This window comes from Cinclus cinclus, chromosome 1, assembly GCF_963662255.1.
Source record: "Cinclus cinclus chromosome 1, bCinCin1.1, whole genome shotgun sequence".
Taxonomy (NCBI): domain Eukaryota; kingdom Metazoa; phylum Chordata; class Aves; order Passeriformes; family Cinclidae; genus Cinclus; species Cinclus cinclus.
The window spans coordinates 126125675-126146885 of record NC_085046.1 but is presented as its reverse complement, the minus strand read 5'-3'; the positions used below and the strand labels follow the sequence as shown (position 1 = coordinate 126146885).

General features: G+C 35.0%; 1 protein-coding gene across 1 annotated transcript in view; it reads left to right on the top strand.

Moving 5' to 3' along the window:
• MMP16 (matrix metallopeptidase 16) overlaps positions 1 to 21211 on the top strand; it is a 161750-nt gene that overhangs the window by 126846 nt on the left and 13693 nt on the right. Inside the window, exon 7 of the mRNA XM_062502793.1 lies at positions 17797 to 17935. Coding sequence (XP_062358777.1) covers positions 17797 to 17935 — 139 coding nt within the window. The remainder of the gene's footprint in view (positions 1 to 17796; positions 17936 to 21211) is intronic.

The window sequence follows — 21211 nt, the reverse complement described above, 5'->3', positions numbered from 1 at the left end:
TAGTATAAGACTTGATTTCACTGTGTTTGAAAGCAGACTTTTTTCCAAGCTCTTGTGGTCTGTTTGTGTAGCTGTTTTTTGTCATGTCATGCTGTGGGTGTCTGAGATGTCAACTGCTGTCTGGGAAAGTTCAGCAGAGGATCCTGAGGAAGTAGACACTATGATCTGAGAGGGAAGACCTTAACATCTTAACATCTTGGCTATAAAAGACTAGGAACACTAGTTCAGAAGTAGCTAAGTCTGCAGAGAGAAGATTCCTTTTCTCCTATATTTTTGTATCATGTTAGGAAGAAAAACTTGATGGAGCCAATTTTGAGCTAATCAGGGAAGGAGAGCTGCTTTAATTCAGGTAATTCAGTTTATATGTTGAAAAGGAAGGGGAAAAGTAGTGAAAACCCAGTGGGGATTTCAGTGTATCATAATATACCAAGCTAACTGGAAATGTACAGCATGGTTGTTTTATGAAAGAAAACCAAATTGTAGGATGTCAAGAAGGATAAAAGCAGGGACATGCTGGGATGTTAAAAAATAATAGCTTGTCTGTTTTTCATAATTGAATACTTTCACTGACAGATGTAAAAATATTCTCCAAATATTATCTCAGCCTTTCAATCTGCTTCTAAGCTAAGAAAGGTTTCTAGCTAACACATTTCACAGGCTTAAAATGGGAAGTACAGTCTGTTTCTTACAGTGTGGCAAGTGGGTAGTATATTCCATCCAGCTGCAGAGCAATTTAGACAAGAATGTAATCACCTGGGTAGTAATTGTACTGGAATAATTCTGTTTCAAATCCTTCTACAGTCTCTCTTTTTAAAAAGGTGTCTTGAGCTTTATTACTCTATTTGAAAGAATGCAGCTCAGTCATAGCAATGCTTATTACTTAGCACCAACACACATATCTGTGTATATATATGTAAATTTTCTGTATAAAAATTAAAAAAAATTAAACTCATAACTATTTTAGGGCTTTATTTACAAAGGTATCAATATAAATAATGTACATCTTATTGAAATATACAAGCAACTTGAAGTGATTAATAGTATGTGCTATCTGCCTGGTAAAATTCCTATTAGTCATGTAGTAGCCCATTAAGAAGTATAACCTTACCAGGATGTATGACTCAGTATCTTCCACAGGTCTCTAGATTTGCCTAGAGAGGGAGTAGAGGTTTTTTTGTTTGTTTGTTTTTTGGGTTTTTGTTTGTTTTTTGTTTTGTTTTGGTTTTTGTTTTGGGTTTTTTTGTTTTGTTTTTTGTTTTTTTCCAAAAGCTCTGTTTTCATTGCCAAACAGTGTGGTGTAATAGGATTTAATCAGTAGTAGAGCAGATGGCACTGAGTTCCTCTCATGTCCATCATGTTATTTGCTTTTAATTAGATACATTTGTCCTCTGAGGCCAAACAGTTGCACAATACACATGCAATACATGTGGTTCAGAGTTTTCAGAAGGTTAGTTATCCCTTAGACACTGGTGTCTTTGACTGTGGACCCCATGAGAGTGTACCACACAAGTGTTTCATCTAACGATGGGTTTTACCGTCTTGTTAATATGAAATTGCTCACACCATCTTGACCCAAATAAATCCTCACATGCAAAATATATTATTATTTCTTCTCATACAACTTATTGCATTACACAGTTGTACCTATTGCTTGACTACCTCCATGCTACAAGTTTGCATTGCAATACAGTTCATGAAGATTAGGTAGATTTAATGGCTGTGGTGAGACATTGCCTTGAACTTGAAAGCTAATATTCTGAATTTTATTTTCCCTGAGAGAAAAGCAAGACAGATGACTTGTTTAATTTCTGTTTAAACATGAAGAAAAAGAATTGTCCCAAAATGTTTCTGTCTCTTACTTTCCCCACTTAACTCCACAGAAAGTTTCAAGTATTTTTACATACTCCCCTATAACCCCTAGAGGTCCTTTCAAACCTCAACCGTTCTGTGATTCTGTGAATGTGCTAAAATTTCACTGTTTCACCCACTCATTTGCCAGTAGCATTTTCTCCATTTCTTTTGGAACATGTCTGTCAGAGGCAATAGCTAGTGGGATTTGGTCAGGAGACTGTTTTGTGATTTCTTCATTCCAGCTCAGAAAAACAGACCAGGCAGAGGAGATTGGGGTGTGTGGCAGTTGCTTGACAAACATGAACAAGAGAAGTTCAGGGGAGGCAATGTGCACCCTTTGTCTGTGTGAGACAGACACTCCTTCCCCTGGGTCAGCTTTCAGAAGAAATCATCCTCCTTCCCAGGGTCAGGCTCTGAGCTAAAATCCTTTATTCAAAGGCTGACTTGGTCCTGCCTCTTTGAAACTCTCACCATCTTGTGATGAGCCATTAATACCCACAAGGTGCACTCCCTAACCCAGAGAGTCCTCACAGATAAAAGGAGCACTTCAGACTCTTCAAGAGTTTTCACAGAGAGCTGGACAGTCTGAGTTTAACAGAGTGGATACTGGAGTGAATTGTGTGAATTATCATACAAATGTGGTAGCAGGCTTTGGGGCATTTTTTGAAAGTTGTGGGCAGTTAAATGTGAATCGAAACAAATTCTTATTTCTGATTTAATCTAATAAACACTAAAAAATGTGATACTAAATATTTGCAAACCATTGACCACAATTCAAAAAATTAATCAATCTTTAGAAGCATTTTCTAAAATAGAGTGAAACTGGGGGAATCTGAAGCTCTCTGGTACTTGCTTTATGCAAAAGAATAGAGTGGGTCAATTTTTTCTGTGTTCTTAGAAAACTACTTGAATAAAAAAATAGAATTGTTACTTTTTCTTGCTCCAAAACATTATTCCTCCAACAAACAATAGTGTGCTTATATGGTGTTACTTGCACATTTAGAAATGCTATTGTTATTAGTTGTTGAAAGTAACTGTTCCTTTTTTTTCTGCCCATATAATAAGAGTTTTTTCTAAAATCTACTTGGTCATTAAAAACTGTGTTTTCAATCACAAGTTTTACGTACCACCAAATGTAAGGAATGCCAAACAATTATGGTTCTGTATAACACTATTAAAAAGCCAAAAAAATTTAAAATGCAGAAAAACAAATGCATGTGAAAATGCATCTAGTCTGGTAAACTTATTTCTTGTGTGTTATTCAATAATAAACAGAGAATCTCAGTGGGGAAAGTAAATACCCTAAATGGACATTTTCACATGAGAAAGGACTAACGATGTCAAAGTGTAAAGAAGTAATCCCAGGGATTTTACCCCTCACAGTTACAATATTTGTCTCCTAAAGTCGGAGAATCCTGTGACCCTATTAATTTTTCATGTGTTATTTTAATACAATAATATTTTAATACAATTATATTTTAATGAATAACGGAAAGTTTTAACTGAATTCTGGTGTGCAAAAGTATTTAATTTTGTAGAAGTTGCCTGTTTTCAGAGGCCCAGTGTTTGGGTGCATTGATTAAATATTTCATTGGCAAGAAAATAGAAAAAAACATTATTGACAAAAAATAATTGCGAAAACTCGCAGCAAGGAATAATCTAAAATTACATGGAGGCATATCTTCAATTTTGTTCCACCAGCAAGTGTTATCTTGTAATATTAACAATACATTTTAATTGAGGCTACATCCTAATGGAACCAAAGGGAGTAATTGCAAAAACACTTCAAGCACAAGGCTTAATTAAAATTTCTTGTTGTATAAAATTGTAGCCTTTTGACTAATTTAGGTAAACGTTTTGGAAAATAATTTGAATGGCGCATAAACTTTTTCAAGCAGTGGTATTATTTCCTTATACTTTCTTAACCTTCATTTACAGCCAAAGCTTTATCTTCTAGCAGAATTTGTATATTTTTAATTTCTTTGATTTTTATTTTATCCCTTGTAAGGGGTTGAAGGTCCACAATGTAAGAGTTTGGCAGAGATTTAAATGCAAATAAACTAATCTCATTTGCTTCTCTGAATTAGCCATTTCCTATGCAAAACACTGCACTACTAAACAGCTGACATCTTAAATAATGTAAAACACATCTATTTTTTCAACAACTTAGTGAAACACTGTTCACACTCTTGTCAATCTATTGAAGAATGACAAAAATTTATAATATATTTTATTAAATGCTGCATTTCCTTCTTTTATAAGCTATAGCTTGAATATTTTTAAAGGGTTGCTTTCCTTGCCATTGAGTGGAAACTTGGCACAATTGAAAATAATGATAAAAAACTCCACTGACTGTAACACACTGATGATTTCACTTGGTTTTAATTACCTTTGGTTTAATAAGGGATGATCTATTATGAGTAATACATATTAGGGGAAATCAAAAAAGAAACAACAGATAGGCCTGTAATACCAAGTGTAAGAAATTACAAACTGTTTTTCTATAAAAAATCAAATTTTATTATGCTACATTTCCAGTCAACAAATCAAAATTACACAGGGACCATTTTAATCCATGATTTGACATATCTTGTCTAATGAAAATATTTTTACCAAGGAGAAGAGGCTGTATTAGGTCAAAGGTTATGCATAGTAATTGCAGAGTTCAATCCTTTCCCATTCTCCATAAGACTGCACCAGCGTTTCTTCTCAATCTTATCACGATGGAGCCTTTGATTTTGTGTTGGAGTGATATCTGGCCAGCTGTTTATAACACCCACGGTCATCTGCTGCTTTAAGTTGCACATTCCTACCTCATCTGTAATCAGATGTGGTTTGCAATATTACATACTCACTATTAGAAATTCTTTCACTTTCTACTTTCACAAAATCATAAATGACAAAATAGTTTCACAGTTCTACAAGATCTAATCCCTGTATCTGAGTCACAGAGGCAGTGAGCAAAGACAACTGAATATCTATCATTTCATATTTGTGTTGTCATGACAGATGTTATTGTTGGCTGCTGTTTTCTGGATGTTTCACTCTTAATGGCCTGTTTTGCTCGTTGGCCCTTGCTGTCAATCTCAAAGCTGGGCCACTCTAGAACTTACCACTCATCACCCACTAATTACTTTGGGATCTTCTACAGTCATTTTTTTAATCCTATCATGCCCACTAGGGAGAACATTTACTTATCCTTGCCACATACCATTCGGAGTTAGATTTGGTACCCAGATTTTTTTTTTCTTTTTGTTGTCAGCACAATATCAGAGAACGCAAGCATTAAAATAAGAAAAAGTAATTAGTATTTATATTAGCCTCTTACCTTGCAGTGTCTTGAATGAAAAATAACCCTCATAGACTCACCTATGGATATAGAGCACATTTCTCAAAGGAGAGAAAGGACCTTAACACAGGAGCTACCAGGACTCACTGACACAGCTTTAAACTAGATTGGAAGGGAGAAAGGGACAAAGCCAGTGATAAGCAACTGCCAGCGATAGATAGTAGGATGGCAAGCCAGAGCTTGACAAACAAAGTGCTAGTGAGAACCCCTGGGGCTGAAGCTGCCCAGAAATGTGGAGAGCAATAAAAGGAGACTGTAGTAAATGGGGTTACATCAGGCTGGTGTCTGGTCACTAGTGGGGTTCACATGACTCCAGGGCAGTTCTCTTCTATGCTTTCACAGACAACATGGACACAACCTGAAAGGATGCTAAGTAAGTTTGCTAATGGTACTGTATTGGGAGGAACTGATTACTGCATTGAGGGCAGAGAAGCCCTGCAGAGACCTCAACAAATTAGGGGGCTAGGCAATCACCAACCATATGAAGTTCAGCAAGGGAAAGGGCTGGATTCTGCACCGAGGACAGGGTAAGCCAGGATGTACGTACAGATTCAGGAGCAAGACGTTGGAGAGAGCACCATGGAAAGAGTCTTGGGGATCCTGGTTGGTGGAAAGCTGAATCTGAGCCAGCAGTGCCCTGACAGCCAGAAGGTACAACCATGTCCTGGGGTGGACCAGGCACAGCATGGCCAGCTGGGCAAGGGAAGAGATTGCCCTGCTCTGCCGTGTGCTGGGGCAGCCTAACCTTGAGTGTCTACTTGTTATAAGTACACATATGCAGACAGACGTGGTATGACCCTGAAATGAGTAGTGTAGTTCCTCTTCCATTTCCCCTACAATCAATTTATTAAAGAGTGAGATACTATCTTGAGAACCTCATTCTTTTTAGAGCAGCTTCAGTATCTTGTTTACGTATGAGCTGTCCTAAACTACTGGAACCAGGAAGAAATATTTTAATTACTCCCTCTTTCTTGCTTCCACCTGTGGTTCTGACATGATTTGTCAGTGCACCCCAAATTCTTTTGGTTTCCTCAGAGATTTCATGCAATGTGCAGTGTGGAGAAGGCAGAGATACAGGATGGTAGCATGAAGACATACTGCATATTCTCGTAGGATCACATTGAATTGCATATATGTGCGAAACCATGAAATTTGTTTTCATGAAGTATGACTATTCGAGGGAAGGCCATGATTTTTTTAAGTCTTCAGAGACATAATTAATGTCAGTATAAGCGTTAATGACACAGCTGATCTTATGTGTTGTAATTCTGTATGTGTGTATGATATGTGCATAATGGTTTCCATCAGTTTATGCTGTGTCCTCTATCACTGACATCCCTCTTTCTTTACAACTGTAATGTCTCTGTTCCATTTACTGCACATTTTATTTATTTGTTAAATGTTTTATTTTTTCTTCTTACTTACTTGTAAATGTTTTCCTGTTATTAGTTATAGAATCACAGAATCAGAATGGTTTGGGTTGGAAGGGACCTTCAAAGATCATCCATTCCAACTTCCCTGCCATGGGTTGGGACATTCATTTGCATATTGAGAGAAACATATCTGCATATGAAATTATGGATGTGGCAGAAATATGAAAATACAGGTGATATAATGATAAATCATAAAAAGAATAATAAAATACCACATTTTTTTTCTAGTAAAAACATTGCTGTTTAAAGGAAATGAAATCTTTCATTACATCTAGAAAAAATGTTTGGAGTACTAATTTCTGTGCTCCTACAATATCAATGATAGATTTCTGATGGTTGATTTTAGATAATCCTGGTAGACATTGTTACTGCCTTATCTTCAAAAGCTTTTGGCCAACCAGAATGAAAAATAATGACTTCTATGTTATTTCCACTTTGAAAAAAGACTTAGAAGCTTCCTTTAGCTGAAAATTATTCTAAGTGATCTCATATATATATATATATATATACCATAGTTCACAAGTCACAAACTTATTAATGTAAGTCCACATTATTTTTTTATCAGGTGAATCCTTCTCTACTCTATTTGGAATTTTCTAATCTTCATGCTTTGCCAGGAATATCTTTGTGGATTAGTGAAACTAGAAATAGGTATTTATGGTTTTGACTTATTCATAGTTTCTCCATTTGACTTCTTTCAGTGTTTTTGCTGCATGCCTCTAGAAATTTTTGGTGAAAAGTAATACCCTCTCTGTAACTTTTGTTTATCAAGGCCTCCATTCCATGCATATTTAATACCCTATATCTTTTGGGAATAAAAAATAAGAAAGGTAGTTGAGTTTGCTCTGGTGTGACCTTTTTGTTTTCCATAGAGTGTTTACGTCATTACAGAGAGCCTGATGACTCAGACGTATTTGTCGTAGTTTTAAAAATCATCTGCTCACCTCCAGCAGACAGTGAAGCATCATATTGCACATGATAGAGTGATAAGGGTAGACAAGTAGGAAAAAACCCCAAATTATTCTGATTTCATTGCAGTGGTTGGAGAAAGATAATTCTGTCCTGAACCATTTTCAAAGATCTATATGTGAAGTTACAGAAAAAATCTATACACACAAACACCATTATTCTTTATTCTCTTCTCATAGGCCAGGATGGGTAGCAAAAATAAATTATGAACAACTCTGGAAAAAAATCCTTAATTTTTCTATAGGATCCTACGTGGTACACTTGGTCTTCACCAGAAAGGAAATTTCTGTTTCTGTGCTATTGTTGGTAAGGCAATATAGCTTTGTGATAGGAAATACTGTGCAGCTGGGAAAAGAATCTTAAAAATGGTGCTATGCTCATATTCTCCCTATTCCTAGAAAATTTCACATGTTTTGAAATCTTTTTGACAGTTCCATTAAACGGAAAAAAGGTAGTCCACAGTTATTGATCTTTTTTAAAAGGAAATGGTAAAAGAGGTTGCAAAAGGATGGAAGAAAAGTGGCGTATGACATATAATATCAAAGATTATCTGGCTGATGGAGGTGCACAATTAGTGTTATTGAACTTTCAAATAGATTAAAGGCTCATATGTTTGTCAGATTTAAGCTAGCAAAGTGTCATAGAAAATAATGGATTATCTATTTTTCCCAAAGAGTGCATCAAAAGTGGAATGTGTTATTGCAAGAGAAATATCAAGAAATAGGTGTTGGTCGATGCAAAAGGAGATTTGACTCGTTTGAACATTATGTTTGTCACATGTCCCATGATATTTCAAAGAACCACGACATAACCTGTATAAATGCAGGCCTCTGAGAGAGCCACTCTACATTCCAATTTGGTGTTTTCCACTGTTATTTATAAAGACAAAAGGATAGCTACTACAAAGCACATATCTTCACCCTATCCTATCATAATGCAACTGCATATTAAACCTTCTTTATGCCTTTTCATTGCTTCCCTTTTATATACCTGCCTGGTTTTAAGGATGATGTATCAAAGATCTCTAGGATCTCTTGTTTGTATCATATTACCTAGACAGATGCATGTATTAATAAAATTGTGATTTTTTTTTTTTTTTTTTTTTACATTTGACTCATCTTTGTTAGAATATCTACAGTTTAAATATAGAATACTTTAACAAGACACTTTTTTTTTCTCAGTACTAGGAGAAAGTTTTTCAAATCTAACCAAGAAAATTGAAATTTTTTTTGGGCATAAAAAATGCCCAATTCTCTTATCTTTCTATGGTTCAGAACACACCACTGCTCCATGAATTCATGGAACTTGTTGCTTTTATGTTAACTCCCTATGGGGAAGGGCAAAAGAACTGGGTTCAAGAAAATTTCCAGATGGTTCTGTAGTCTCAAAGTGCAATCACTAGTGAGGAAATAAACACTTAGCTGCTCTGTGAAGGCCTAACATTGATCATGTGGATTAAAGATTTTATGGAGTACTGCATGGGCATGTTGTGATACCTACAGAGCATTAGGGGGAATTTGAACGTTCCAGAGATTCCTGGCTGCAAGCCTAGACTTTATTTTTTTTATTTTATGTCTGTCTGTTTGTTTCTTCATATTGGATCATAACCACGTGGCAATGGGAACATTTTATAGTGTCTCAGTGAGTTCAGTTATTTGGACAAAATCAGAATGAATTAAAAAGCTCAATTCAATTAGAGATAGCGAAACCCATCCAAATGGAGATTGGTTTTATTTACATATTTCTGTCGTTATTTTTTAAAAGTGTGTTTAGTTTGGTAAAGGTAAAACACTGATTACCTGAGTTGCCACCATTTATATGTATATTGTGGGACAGATCAGAAAAACCAGTATCATCTCCAGCTGCATCATAGTACAGGGTCTACTACTATCATACGTGTAATCTGAAGAGATACAATGGACAAGTTCTCATGTGGAAGATTTACCAGGAGGAGCCTAGTGCTCTTTCAAAGTCTATGGTGGAGATATGTGTACATATATGGAGAGATATGGTGGAGTTATCGTACATAACCATCCAGAGAAGGCCCAGATCAACCCGTGTTGTTGTTAGAAGTCTCAAAATATGCTGAGTTTCATGTACAACATATGATCTAATGTACCTCAGCCACTGGTGTTAGCCAAAAACTCCATAGCAGGTTTTGTATGGATGCTGCAGAACAGATTTTCCTTGTGCTGATAGTGTTTTATAACTGCTTACAGCTTTTGATTACTTCAGGATATTTTTGAAAGGTTAATGTATACAAAGAAAAGAAATACTAAAATGCCATTGGTACTGTCTGCACAGGAAAAATAGAGAAGATAGATGGATATGCATCAAAAAATTGATAAAAAGTTCACATACAATTTGATAGTGAAGAAATTATAAAAAAAAATTTAAAAGACTGAAGAAATTAAATAAGGGCTATAATCAAAGAATAATTTACTAATGAAAACAGCTGTAAAATGAGGATACAGTATTAAAAAATTAAATATTAACAAATGTACATCAAAGTATTCTTAAATTATTTACTACCATAGAACACAAAGTACGAAGAGCAGTTTTAAGAGATGTTTATTTCAGAATTAATTTTTTTCTACATGCAGTAATATCAATTTGTTAATTTGAAATGTATAGAATATATTTTTTGTATAAACAGTTTTCATCTGCACTAGAAATTGGACTGGGCAACAGCAGTCATATGACATTTGCAACATAGATAAAGTAAGTTAGATAGTTCCTGCAGTTATTTTCTGCACTCAGATGAGCAGTGATGGGAAAGGGCCAGGATTTCAATCAAGATCTTTTCCAAACAAGAACTACAGCCATGTGTGTGGATGCCTCTGCAATTAGGCAACATTCACTGTCTTCACTGAACAAGATACTTTCTCAGTCAGTTCACTCTGGATTCTACCAAGACTGTTTGTCAAAAAAATGATAAATATTCACTATTGAGAATTTTTTTTTTAAGCTTAGGGTCTATTTTTAAAAAATGCTTTTCTTTGTATGTCCTATACATTTAATATCAGATTCAAGGAATCGCACAAAGTGTTTGGATACACTAATAGTCAACCAAGTAGATGTCCAAAATAATTTCTGCAGAGCAAGTGACCAAATTGCATGTGGTACTTGGCTGAATATTTTGTTATATGTTATGTCCACAGTATTGTGCACTTTTTACCCTGTAATACGCATGATAATTTGGAAAAATTCAACATGCAACAGCTAAAGTAAGCTTCACAAATATATTAATAGCATGATTTGCTGAGCACAGAGGTATTTAGTCAAAGTTTGGACTTAGATGATCTAAGATCTTGGAGATATTTTCCAACCTTAATATTCCTATGATTCTATGGTTCTAAAGATACTAATAGTTTTATCTTCTTTTTATATTTGTGACATTAGACAAAATAACTCTGCTTTAAATAGCTGAACAATGAATGTTGTCTTTCAAATGAGAAAAATACATCACGAAGGAATGATTTACAGAATCTAGTTTAAAAATGAATGGGTGCTCTTCAAAGTGTATTGAAGAGCTGCAGAATTCTTGTGTAGGCTGTTCTCAAATGTTCAGTATTTTTATATTGGAAATAAAATGAAAAATTTCTCAAATCTGCTACTGATCATAAAATGGTTTTGAATATGAAAAAGACCTCTGAGTGGGGAGCAGTTCTTTTGCCCTTTCTTAAATGTATTGCCACAGAGGCTGGAGATTGGCTGGGGGGCTCAGGCATTCCCTGCAGTATTCCAGCACAGGTCAGCCCTGCTGCTCCCTCGGCCAGTGCTTGGGCACTGGCATCCTGAACAAATGACCACACATTAGAGAAAGAGTAAAACAAGGAATATTAGAAAGAAAGGAAGAAATTAAAAGACGAAATAAAGAAGGAGAAACTGTGCATCCTGGATCTATCACTGTGCAGCACTAGAAGTGGAAATACTTGACTGCGGCTTATTGAAATCACTACAAAAATTTAGGATAGGTTTCAGAGGGAATGACAGTGTTTTGGCTAATCAACCATACTTTAGAATTTGATGTTGAGGATAAAGGAGATATTTTTGCTTCAGCTTCAGTCGCAGTTCCTCTTGCTTCATCCTGGTGGTCCATGGAGGACATCTGTACAGCAGTTTACAAATAAGGGAGAAGAACAAGAAGTTTCTCTCCTGAAGAGAGTCAGAGTGCATATGAAATGCCATAACCCTTTGAGTCCTTTCTGAAAAATAAATGTATTATTTTCATATTTTCCCTGATCTTTGAAGTCTAAACTCTGTGTTGCTTTTTTTTCGCCTTTTTTTTTTAAGCGTAACTGGATTTCAGCATGAGCAATGAAAAGCAGTTTTGACATATCTCAAATGAATGAAAGAGACTATTCAGGCCAATAGTTAGGACTCAGAACATGATGCCAAGAAGATAGGTTTTAACATAAGGCCATTTTGGACCCTGAATAAATTATTTGACATCACTTAATTGTGTCAGTAATACAGAAGAGGAGATAAGAACAGATATTAGAAAAAAAATGCTTAGCATACTCCTTAGCAAAGATTTCCTACATAAAATCACTACATAATATTTCTGCTTGAAAATGTATTTACACCACTGAACCTCTGCTTAGCTGAAGAGAGATACTTTTAACCAAACTCTGTTTAGCACGTCCCATTTTCGACAGTGGGATATTGCCAGTTTTTCACTTACTCGTATGCTGAGTCGTAGTAGTTAATTGTTTTGTTCATGGTGTTAGTTAGCTGTATGTAACATGTTGTTAAGGAAAAGAATAAGTTCATAACAAGCAATGGTTTTAATTTGTCTAGAGGAGTTCTCCAGTATCTGATTGGGTACCAACAGTAAATAGTTGGTATTTTATATAATTGCATTTAATAATTAGCATCAAGGAAGTAAATTCCTCATTTGAGAAAGTAAGGAAGAAATGGAATAACTATTTGGTGATGTCTTGGCATATCTTTGTTTTAAATCCAATGATTTGGTCTCATTTCCAGTGAGGATATCACTAGGAGATTCAGGATCTCAACATGGGAAGTGCTGAGATTTTTCTGAGTGGTGTTAAATGCTCTGACTTCTCACCATGGCTCTCAGACAATATTTATGCCCTGTTCTAACAGGATAACCATGCTGTTGTCCTAAACACATTAGGAAAGATAAATTGTTTCTATAAGTTCAAGTAAGTGATGCATTGTACATGCATCTGTCAATTAATGGATAACTCCTTTGTAGTTTTAAAGGAGGTTTATTTGTTCTTAGTGTGAGCCAGCTTCATAATGAGCTGAGCTGAAGTATTCTCTGTGTGTATAGATAGTCCATTTGGTTGGTTGTTTCCTAAAATGAGCTAGATTTGTAGCATCTATTTAATGTCAGATTCTGGTCTTAATAGAGCCAATTGCTTTCTACAGTGGAATTAAGTAGGAACTGAAGTAGGACTAGTCTATAAGTTTTATTGCAAATTCTATATTGAGAAAAAAAAAAGCAAAACAGAAAAGAAAAACAATTCCAGAATCCTTCTCATAGCTGAATCATGCTAATAATTTTTCTGCACTTAAATCCTATGAACTGTATATTTTATTTTCTGCTCCATGAAAATTATTTCCCAGAAAGTTGCTCAATTTATTTTTTTATTTTATTTTGTGCATGTCCTTTGGATTAAATCCTATCAATTCCAAATTCAAAGTGTTGAAAATGTATGTCACTAAAGAAATAGTGGAATTCCCCAAATGAGTTGGTACAAAGACTATAATTCCACATGCCACAGGCCTGTTATTACCAACACTCAGATTCCCTGATGAAATTCACAACCTGATGAAGTAGATGTGGAAAAGTGCCTTTTAAGATTAGATCAAGATTTTTTAAAGGATATTCCAGGTTTATTTTGGTGTAGATACAATAATTATACCTTGCATTTCTCAAATTCAGTTTCTTAATATCCCATAAAAGTGTACAGTAGGGGAACGTTATTGTCTCCTTGATCACAATCTTGAAATGTAATTTCTGCAGGCTTTGTCCATTGGTAAATTTCTCTGTATGTAACTGGAACTCTTTCTTTTCTCTAAAAGAAGAATTTAAACTTATTAAATATCTTAGTATATTATTTGCCACTGGCTTATTTTCTTTTGTTTTTTTCTCTAATACTCAGATGGAAAAAAATGTAGAAGGATACTCATTTGTCTGAATGTGTCAGTCTGTTGCTGCTGTTTTGCTTTGCTGCTGGGTGTGTTTAATCTTCCATTGACACAGGCCTGCTTTTGTACATGATCAGAGTATGCTTGTGGGAGAACACAAGACCCAATAACATTAAGCCACAGTATTGATTGAAATGTAGTATTTGATTTGATTGACATTTATTTGTTTGACATTATTGACATTTATTTATTAGGGCAGAAGTATTATTTGGCTTTTTCCTTTTTTTTTTCCAAACTAAATAAGCCAGTTATCCTGTGGAATCTAGAAATAGTGACATTTATCTCCCTATCAGTTGTAGATATTAAATTTTGTATCTCACTCCCATCCTATTAAGGGAATAGACTTAACAGCATTACATATCTAATTAAACATCCCTGACATAAATACATATCTGACTTAAACATCAGGTCAGGCAGAAATTCACAGAGATTTTTGCTGTACAATGCAAAGATATTTCAGAAGGGGTTTACACACATTTTTATAATCATAGTCAAAATAATGTAATTTATAGTTGCAATTTGACCTTGTTTTGCACCTCTCTGTCTGCCTTAAATCTTTACCTGCCTTCATCTCCAAGTAGTTAAAAAAGTACCAGTTCAAAGATTTCTGATTTTTTCTTTCTTTTCCATTTGTTGTAGGCTTTTTAGAATGTCCATCACATTGGGCAGTCTTTCTGTTTTTACTGGGTATCATTTAACCTTGAGTGAGTGTCAGGTATCATCACAGAATTGCAGATAGAGTTCATTAGGTGTAAAAAGGTCAGAGCTCTAGACATTTTGTTGCAAATTAATGTTTTAAGGTTGACAATGGTTGTTGGTCCAGAGACATAAGAGAAAATGAGTTGTTTAGACAAAAATGGTCTGTTAGTTTTGCACTAAAAGCTCCTCTAGTTTATTTATTACAGATAAACCAAAATACCTGGAGATTTTTTTTAAATTCTCTTACATATCTGTTGTGCCCCATAAGGAATCTGAAAGATATTTAGGTTGGTAATAAATACTGAAATGGAAATTAATTAATCGTAGGAATAAATATTTAAACATTCATGGAATGAAATATAAAGAACAATTTAACACAGTCATCACTAAAAAGGGTGAAATTGTATATTCTAAGATTGGGAGGAGACTGAATCTACCAACAAAGTATTAAAATTATGCATTATGAGCTAGTTTTTTAAAACTCTAATACTCTTCATTTTAAGATTCTCTGAGTAAATAATGTAGTGTTTTTATGATTTTACATAATACACTATATGTTAGTACCTTTAAATGAACTGGAAAAAAATACCTGAAGCTTTTTGTGACAGTGCAGAATGATATATATATGACCTTTGTTTAGTTTGTTTTCTCTAAAAAGCTTTATTGTCTTTTTTTCTCAGAAATATCCCATCTTCTAAATAAAATGTCAAAACATTCAGTTTGAGTGACTGCTACTGCTTCTTCACTCCGCTGTTGCCCTTTATCCAGCATAGTGTTTTTGAAACATCTTAGTCTCTTCTTACTCAGTGCCCACTTTCTGGGTTTTAGATATATTGCTCTATCTTAATTAAATGTTGATTTTAGTTTGTTTCAGTTTTGCTTTTTGGATGGGTATAACTGCTCAAGTTTAATTTACTTGGTATGTCTATAGTCATAATATTTAATGATCCATTATTATGCCAGATCTCAGCTGCACAGGAGTGATCTATATTTTTGAAGCGCTTGGGTACCTAGAGATGCTTACAAAGAGCCATTTCCTAGCCAGCAAGGAAAGACACTAAAATCTATGCATTCAATGTATGCATTTGTCAGGCTTTGCATTGCAGTGCATGTGACAAGTCATGCGTTCAACCTGTCTGCTGTAGTTAATGTGTTTTGGGGAAAAAAAAAAAAAGATAAAAAGTATATTTAACCAACATAGTGAGGAAGGCAAAGGGTTTCTCAATACACACTGTCTCTCAAAAGAGACAAAACTATGTTTATTCAACATAAACAAGTATACTGCGAAGTGTTTTGCCAGAGGAACTATTTCAAGCTATTTACTTAAAGTGTGAAAGAGCTTTATTAGAGTGAATATGCTTTCTCTTGGTCTGTGCCTCTCTTGAATTTCAATAATAGCTGAACTCCTGTGAAGACATTTGCTTTCAGTAATTTTACATGTTTATTAAAATGCAGATGATAAAATTGCTAATAAATATAACTTTGTCTAAGACAAATTAATTACATTTACATGTAAGTGCTGAAATGAGGCATTCTTTCTATAAGCAGAGCCTATCCCATCTGATAGTTCAGAAAGGTCCTTGGCATGCTTTATAGCTGCATGCTGGATTTCTTGAGTTCCAGAGTTTGAACTCTGTCAGTCTAAAACCATTGAGTCCAGCATGTTCATAGGAAAGTCAGCCAGAAAATTAAATTTACATAAAAAAATTATTCTGTCAGCCTCTGCCAACAACAACCTTCCCCAGTCTTATAAATGGCCCAGACTTTCAGTTCTGACCTCAGCATTTCCAGATATTTGCTGGTTTCCTGAAATTATATCTATTGACAAATCATATACCAGCCTCTCTCTGTTTAAATAAGGCCATAAAAATGCTAAAATTATAAATTTTCAAAATTATAGTTTTGTGAAAACCTGTAGGATCCTTACTGATGATCTATACCACACTTTACATGGTTATTGCAAGGACAGGTATGTATGCTGAAAATAGATGAGGAAAATAAGAAGTCTTTCAGATTTCATCAGCAGAAGAGAGAACATGGCATGTTATATTCACAATTATGCTTCAGAATGGAATATTTTTACCTTAAAGGCAATGACCCATATACATATTTGTATTCATATAAACAGATTTAAAAACAAATTAATGGGGATGTGATGAATGAAACAAACATTGCAGTTTTGCCATAATTGTATTATTGTTAAAATTTTAATAGTATAGCAGGAAAAATTATTGGTTTGCTAAGGAATTTGAACAAATGATAGATAAGAATATTTGAACTATTGTACTGCAGGTCAGCAATATGAAGTATGAAATATAGTCTGACACGCAACTCAATGCCAAATCCGCAAAATACAATTTTATTGGTTTTGCTCTCAAAACAAAATAATTCTAGCATACTCCACAAATCACTAAGACCACTAAGTCTGAAATATAACTCGTTCTCAGGAAGATATTTGTTGACTTGATGATTTTACAGCTTTTGTTGCGCTGTGAAATCTGTGTTCCTTACAGAGGAAGAGCTGCCATGTAAACTGTGACACATTGTGGCAGAGCCCCCTTTAGTATTAAAGGGGGTTGTTCTATATAACACTAATGCTGAAAAATGTTTGAAAGTATGTAAGAAGTTAAATACTTACCTTATCCTTCATCTCTAAATATTGAATGAACTGAAACAGTTCTGAAGAGGTACAGTAATTATATCTTTATTGATGCCCATTTAATCTGCCATGTATTGGATTTAGCACCTATTATATGGCTATATAGAAGTAACAACCATTCTATTTAATGTCACTTGGAAAGACGGCTAAACTTCACTACAATAAAATTGTCATCTAAGTGTAGTTCTCACTGGACTGATGTAGTAATGTTACACATGTATTTATCAATCTTTCACTGTTAGCAGCCACTGCAAAAAAATTAATTGGTCTTCAAAGCCTGTATGTAGTCCCATTATTTTGGGCATTCACATAAGCATATGGTTTAGTCTAAAAGCACCTGTAGTCAGACCACACATTTTAAATTGGGCCCCTAATAAGCATGAAGTTGAGAGAGTTACATCACCTCATACAACACACTGTATGTTCTGTCAAGGGCTATCTGCGCCAAACACCTGGTTCATGTGTGTAGCTTATTCCCAACTCAGCAAAAACCGGTTCTGAAACATTTGTAATGTGACACAAATGCAAACACAATGTGCTTATCCACTCAGCAAAAGGTCTGCTCTAAAAATGCCAGGATAGGCTGTTCAGTATGTTCAAGACAGCAGCTGTACACATACAAATGTAGTAAGGAATGTATGCTTGGTTTCCAGGATCAGTGGTTTTGGCGAGTCAGAAACAACAGGGTGATGGATGGATACCCCATGCAGATTACTTACTTCTGGAGGGGACTGCCTCCCAGCATTGATGCAGTTTATGAAAACAGTGAGGGGAATTTTGTCTTCTTTAAAGGTAAGAAAGAACAAAAGTAAGATTTTGTGTAACACTTTTGAGTGTGATCATTTCTTGAAACACATCTTGTTTATTTTTATTAATGATTTGTAAATCTTGTTGCAAATTGGTAGCTAAATGAAGAGTATATACCTGAACATTTTCTTGTTTGGCAATTACATTTTTAATTTATGATTACCCTTCACAATATCAAGTCATTTGCTCTTCAATATTCAATAAAAATTTGAAAGTATAAATATGAGACATAGAAATGATCTGCTATGAAATAATTTTTATAATGTGTTTTAGGAATACACAATGAACACCTTTCTATTGTTTCTTTTGTGTTTTTTTCTTTGCTCTTACTCCTTTTTACAAATGAATTTATTTATATGGAACCTCTGCTTATATACCTCACTATACTAGAGTGTACTTGTTTCATTTCAGACCTGTGATGTTAGGAGTTTCATGTGGGGAAAAATAATCTTTTTCATAGATGTGTATGTATTGTTTTCAAAGAAGCATAAACTCCAGAAAATAGGTGATATAGATTGAATTGTTACTAACAATTATTTTCAAATTTCACTCCAGACATAAGCTGTTCTTCAAAATTCAAGTTTGTGAACATGTACCTAATTTAGATTTAATGATAAAGTTGTCTTATATGTTTAATAAATGCAAACTTAGTGACAAAAGTCTGCAAATTATGCAAAGTATGTTTTCTAAAATAATCATTTGAGAGAAGAAACTGAATAGATAACAAAAATGTGAAACATTATTCAGCTCTTTAGTGTTCTGAATGATTAATTTTTTAACTTGTTACAAAAGAAGGTAGATTTTTAAAACTTGTTATATTAAAAATTTAATTCATTTTTACAAGTGGACTCATTAACAGAGAGTTAGAAGTAATATTTCTCTCACTAAGGAAACCAGGATCTGGATATTTTAAATGAAAAATATTTAATATCATGCAGAAACACTTCATAACGGTACAATGAAATTTATGTTTTGCTAATAGTGGAATAGTAGTTTTTGTGTGAATCAAAAGGAAGATTGCATTCCATATAGTTAATTTTCTATGTATATTACTTCAATATAGGAAATGCTTTTACTTCTGTTGCCATAGAGTATACTTCCAGTCATTAACTCTTGAAGGTTTATATAGCTGGGAATAATGATCAATGTATCCCCAGATCTTCATCCCACTGCTTGATTTTTAGGTCCCTAGGACATGGAAGGGTGAAAATGTTATTCTGTAGCTATTCCTTTGCACCACCTCTACAAAGAACAAAGTAGGTACCTTGGACATTCCAGACTTCTGCCTTGATAATGCTGGGATCCCTTACCCGAACTCCAGACAGAAATGATCAAGCTTACTCTTACAGCTGATTTCTTTCCCTTCCCAGTGAACTTGAATCATTATTTAACTCTTCACCCACTGCTGACTGGCTCCTACTAGGTCTTAGAGGGATAGGTTGATCCTGCAGTTTGTAGTTTATAGATAAAAAACAACAGAAGGATGGAACGTCTCTATTTTCTCTCTGGGAGATTAAATCAAGATTAATTAAAGCAAGCAGGAACAGCAGGATTGTGCTCTTAAAAGTCAAAATTATGTTTTACTTTCACATCATCTGCACCTTATGCTATCTCATTTCAGGCCAGTTAGTGTTGTGCCTTTTAGCTGATATCATATGATATTTAGATATTCTTCTGTAGATATTTTTCCAATGACATTTGTATAATCCCTTTATTTGCCAAGGTGAGAAGTCTTTGTATTTCCTTGTGCGTTTTTTTAAATATTTGCTTCTCTGCCATGTCTTCATGACTCTTAGTATCTAACTGTTGGTGGTTCCTATCAGTATAATTGATGTTTTTCCACTGATACAGAATAAAAAATTTTAGCTGAGTCTTCTGTGTGGGTGTCCTTGAAAATTCCTGTTCCAAGGGTGTCAACTGCCTTATGGAACAGGATAACAGGATTACAGAAATCTATATAAATAGACTGTAGGTAAATTATCATTATCTCATTTCATTATCGTTGTCTCATTTCTTCTATTCCATCACAAAATTTTCTGGGAAAAGAGTACATGTCCTCCTCCCAAAGGTGCTAGAAATAGACTAGTTGACTGTTGCTAAGATGATGAGCAAGTAGAATCTCTTAACCAGGTAGTGTGCTTTACCAGTCTAAAATTACAAACAAGTAAGTTCCAGAAGGAACTTTAAATCTGAAGTCTAACATACAGACTTTTGTGTTGACAAAGCACATACCTAAGTCAATATCTGCATCCATTATTCAGAGAATAAAATAGAAAAGGTGGTTTAAGTGCCAGCAGAGAACTTGCACTGGATTAATGTCACTATGCACTCCTCTGACCCACACTATAGTGTCGCCTGTTCCTGCCCTCCCTTTAGTGCTGACCCATAATATACTACAAATATACTGGCTAGACATTAGGAAAAATAAATTCCTTGCAGAAAGAGTGGATGGATGAGCATTGGAATGGGCTGCCCAAGGAGGTGGTGTAGTCATTGTCCCTGGAGGTGTTTAATAAAAGACTGGATGTGGCCGTGGTTTAGTTGATAAGGTGCTTTTAGGTCATAGGTTGAACTTAATGATCTCCAAAGTATTTTCCAACCTAGCTGATTCTGTGATTCTGTGACAAGTTCGTCATCCATCCCAGCAGAGCTCCATGCACTCTAGATGGTCATTGACACAGACAGTAACACTCCCATGCCCTCTTCCCTGTCCATCCTTTGTACAGAGCCAGTAGCCTTCCATCCTAACATTCCATTCACAGAAGCCATCCCACCTCGTCTCTGTGATGCTGGTAAGATCACAGCCCTGCAGGTGTGCACAAATTTCCAAGAATGTCCCCAACTCCTCTTGCTTATTCCACATAATACTTGTGTTTCCATAGAGGCATTTAATTTGGTGCCCCCAGTGAAACCAACTTACTGGCTGGAATGGCTGGAATTCCTTTGTGCTGCTTCAGGTGTTCTCCTGCTGGCCAGTGATCTCTCTCCAGGCTCTGGACATCTCTTGCTGGCACTGTCATCAAACTGGTAGGAGTGGAATGGATTGAGGTTCTCCCTCCACCAGCAACTTCAGTTAAAAGCCCTCTTTACCATCTTGATAAGCCTATGACTGAGATGCTCTTCCTGTTCTCTGCCAGATGGACTCATCAGCCCCCAGTAGACCAGACCATACTCATAAAGTACAGAGAAATCTGGTGGATAGCTGCCTATAAAAAACAGATGTTTGAATTCTTGTTATTATTCATTGCCAGCGTCCATGCT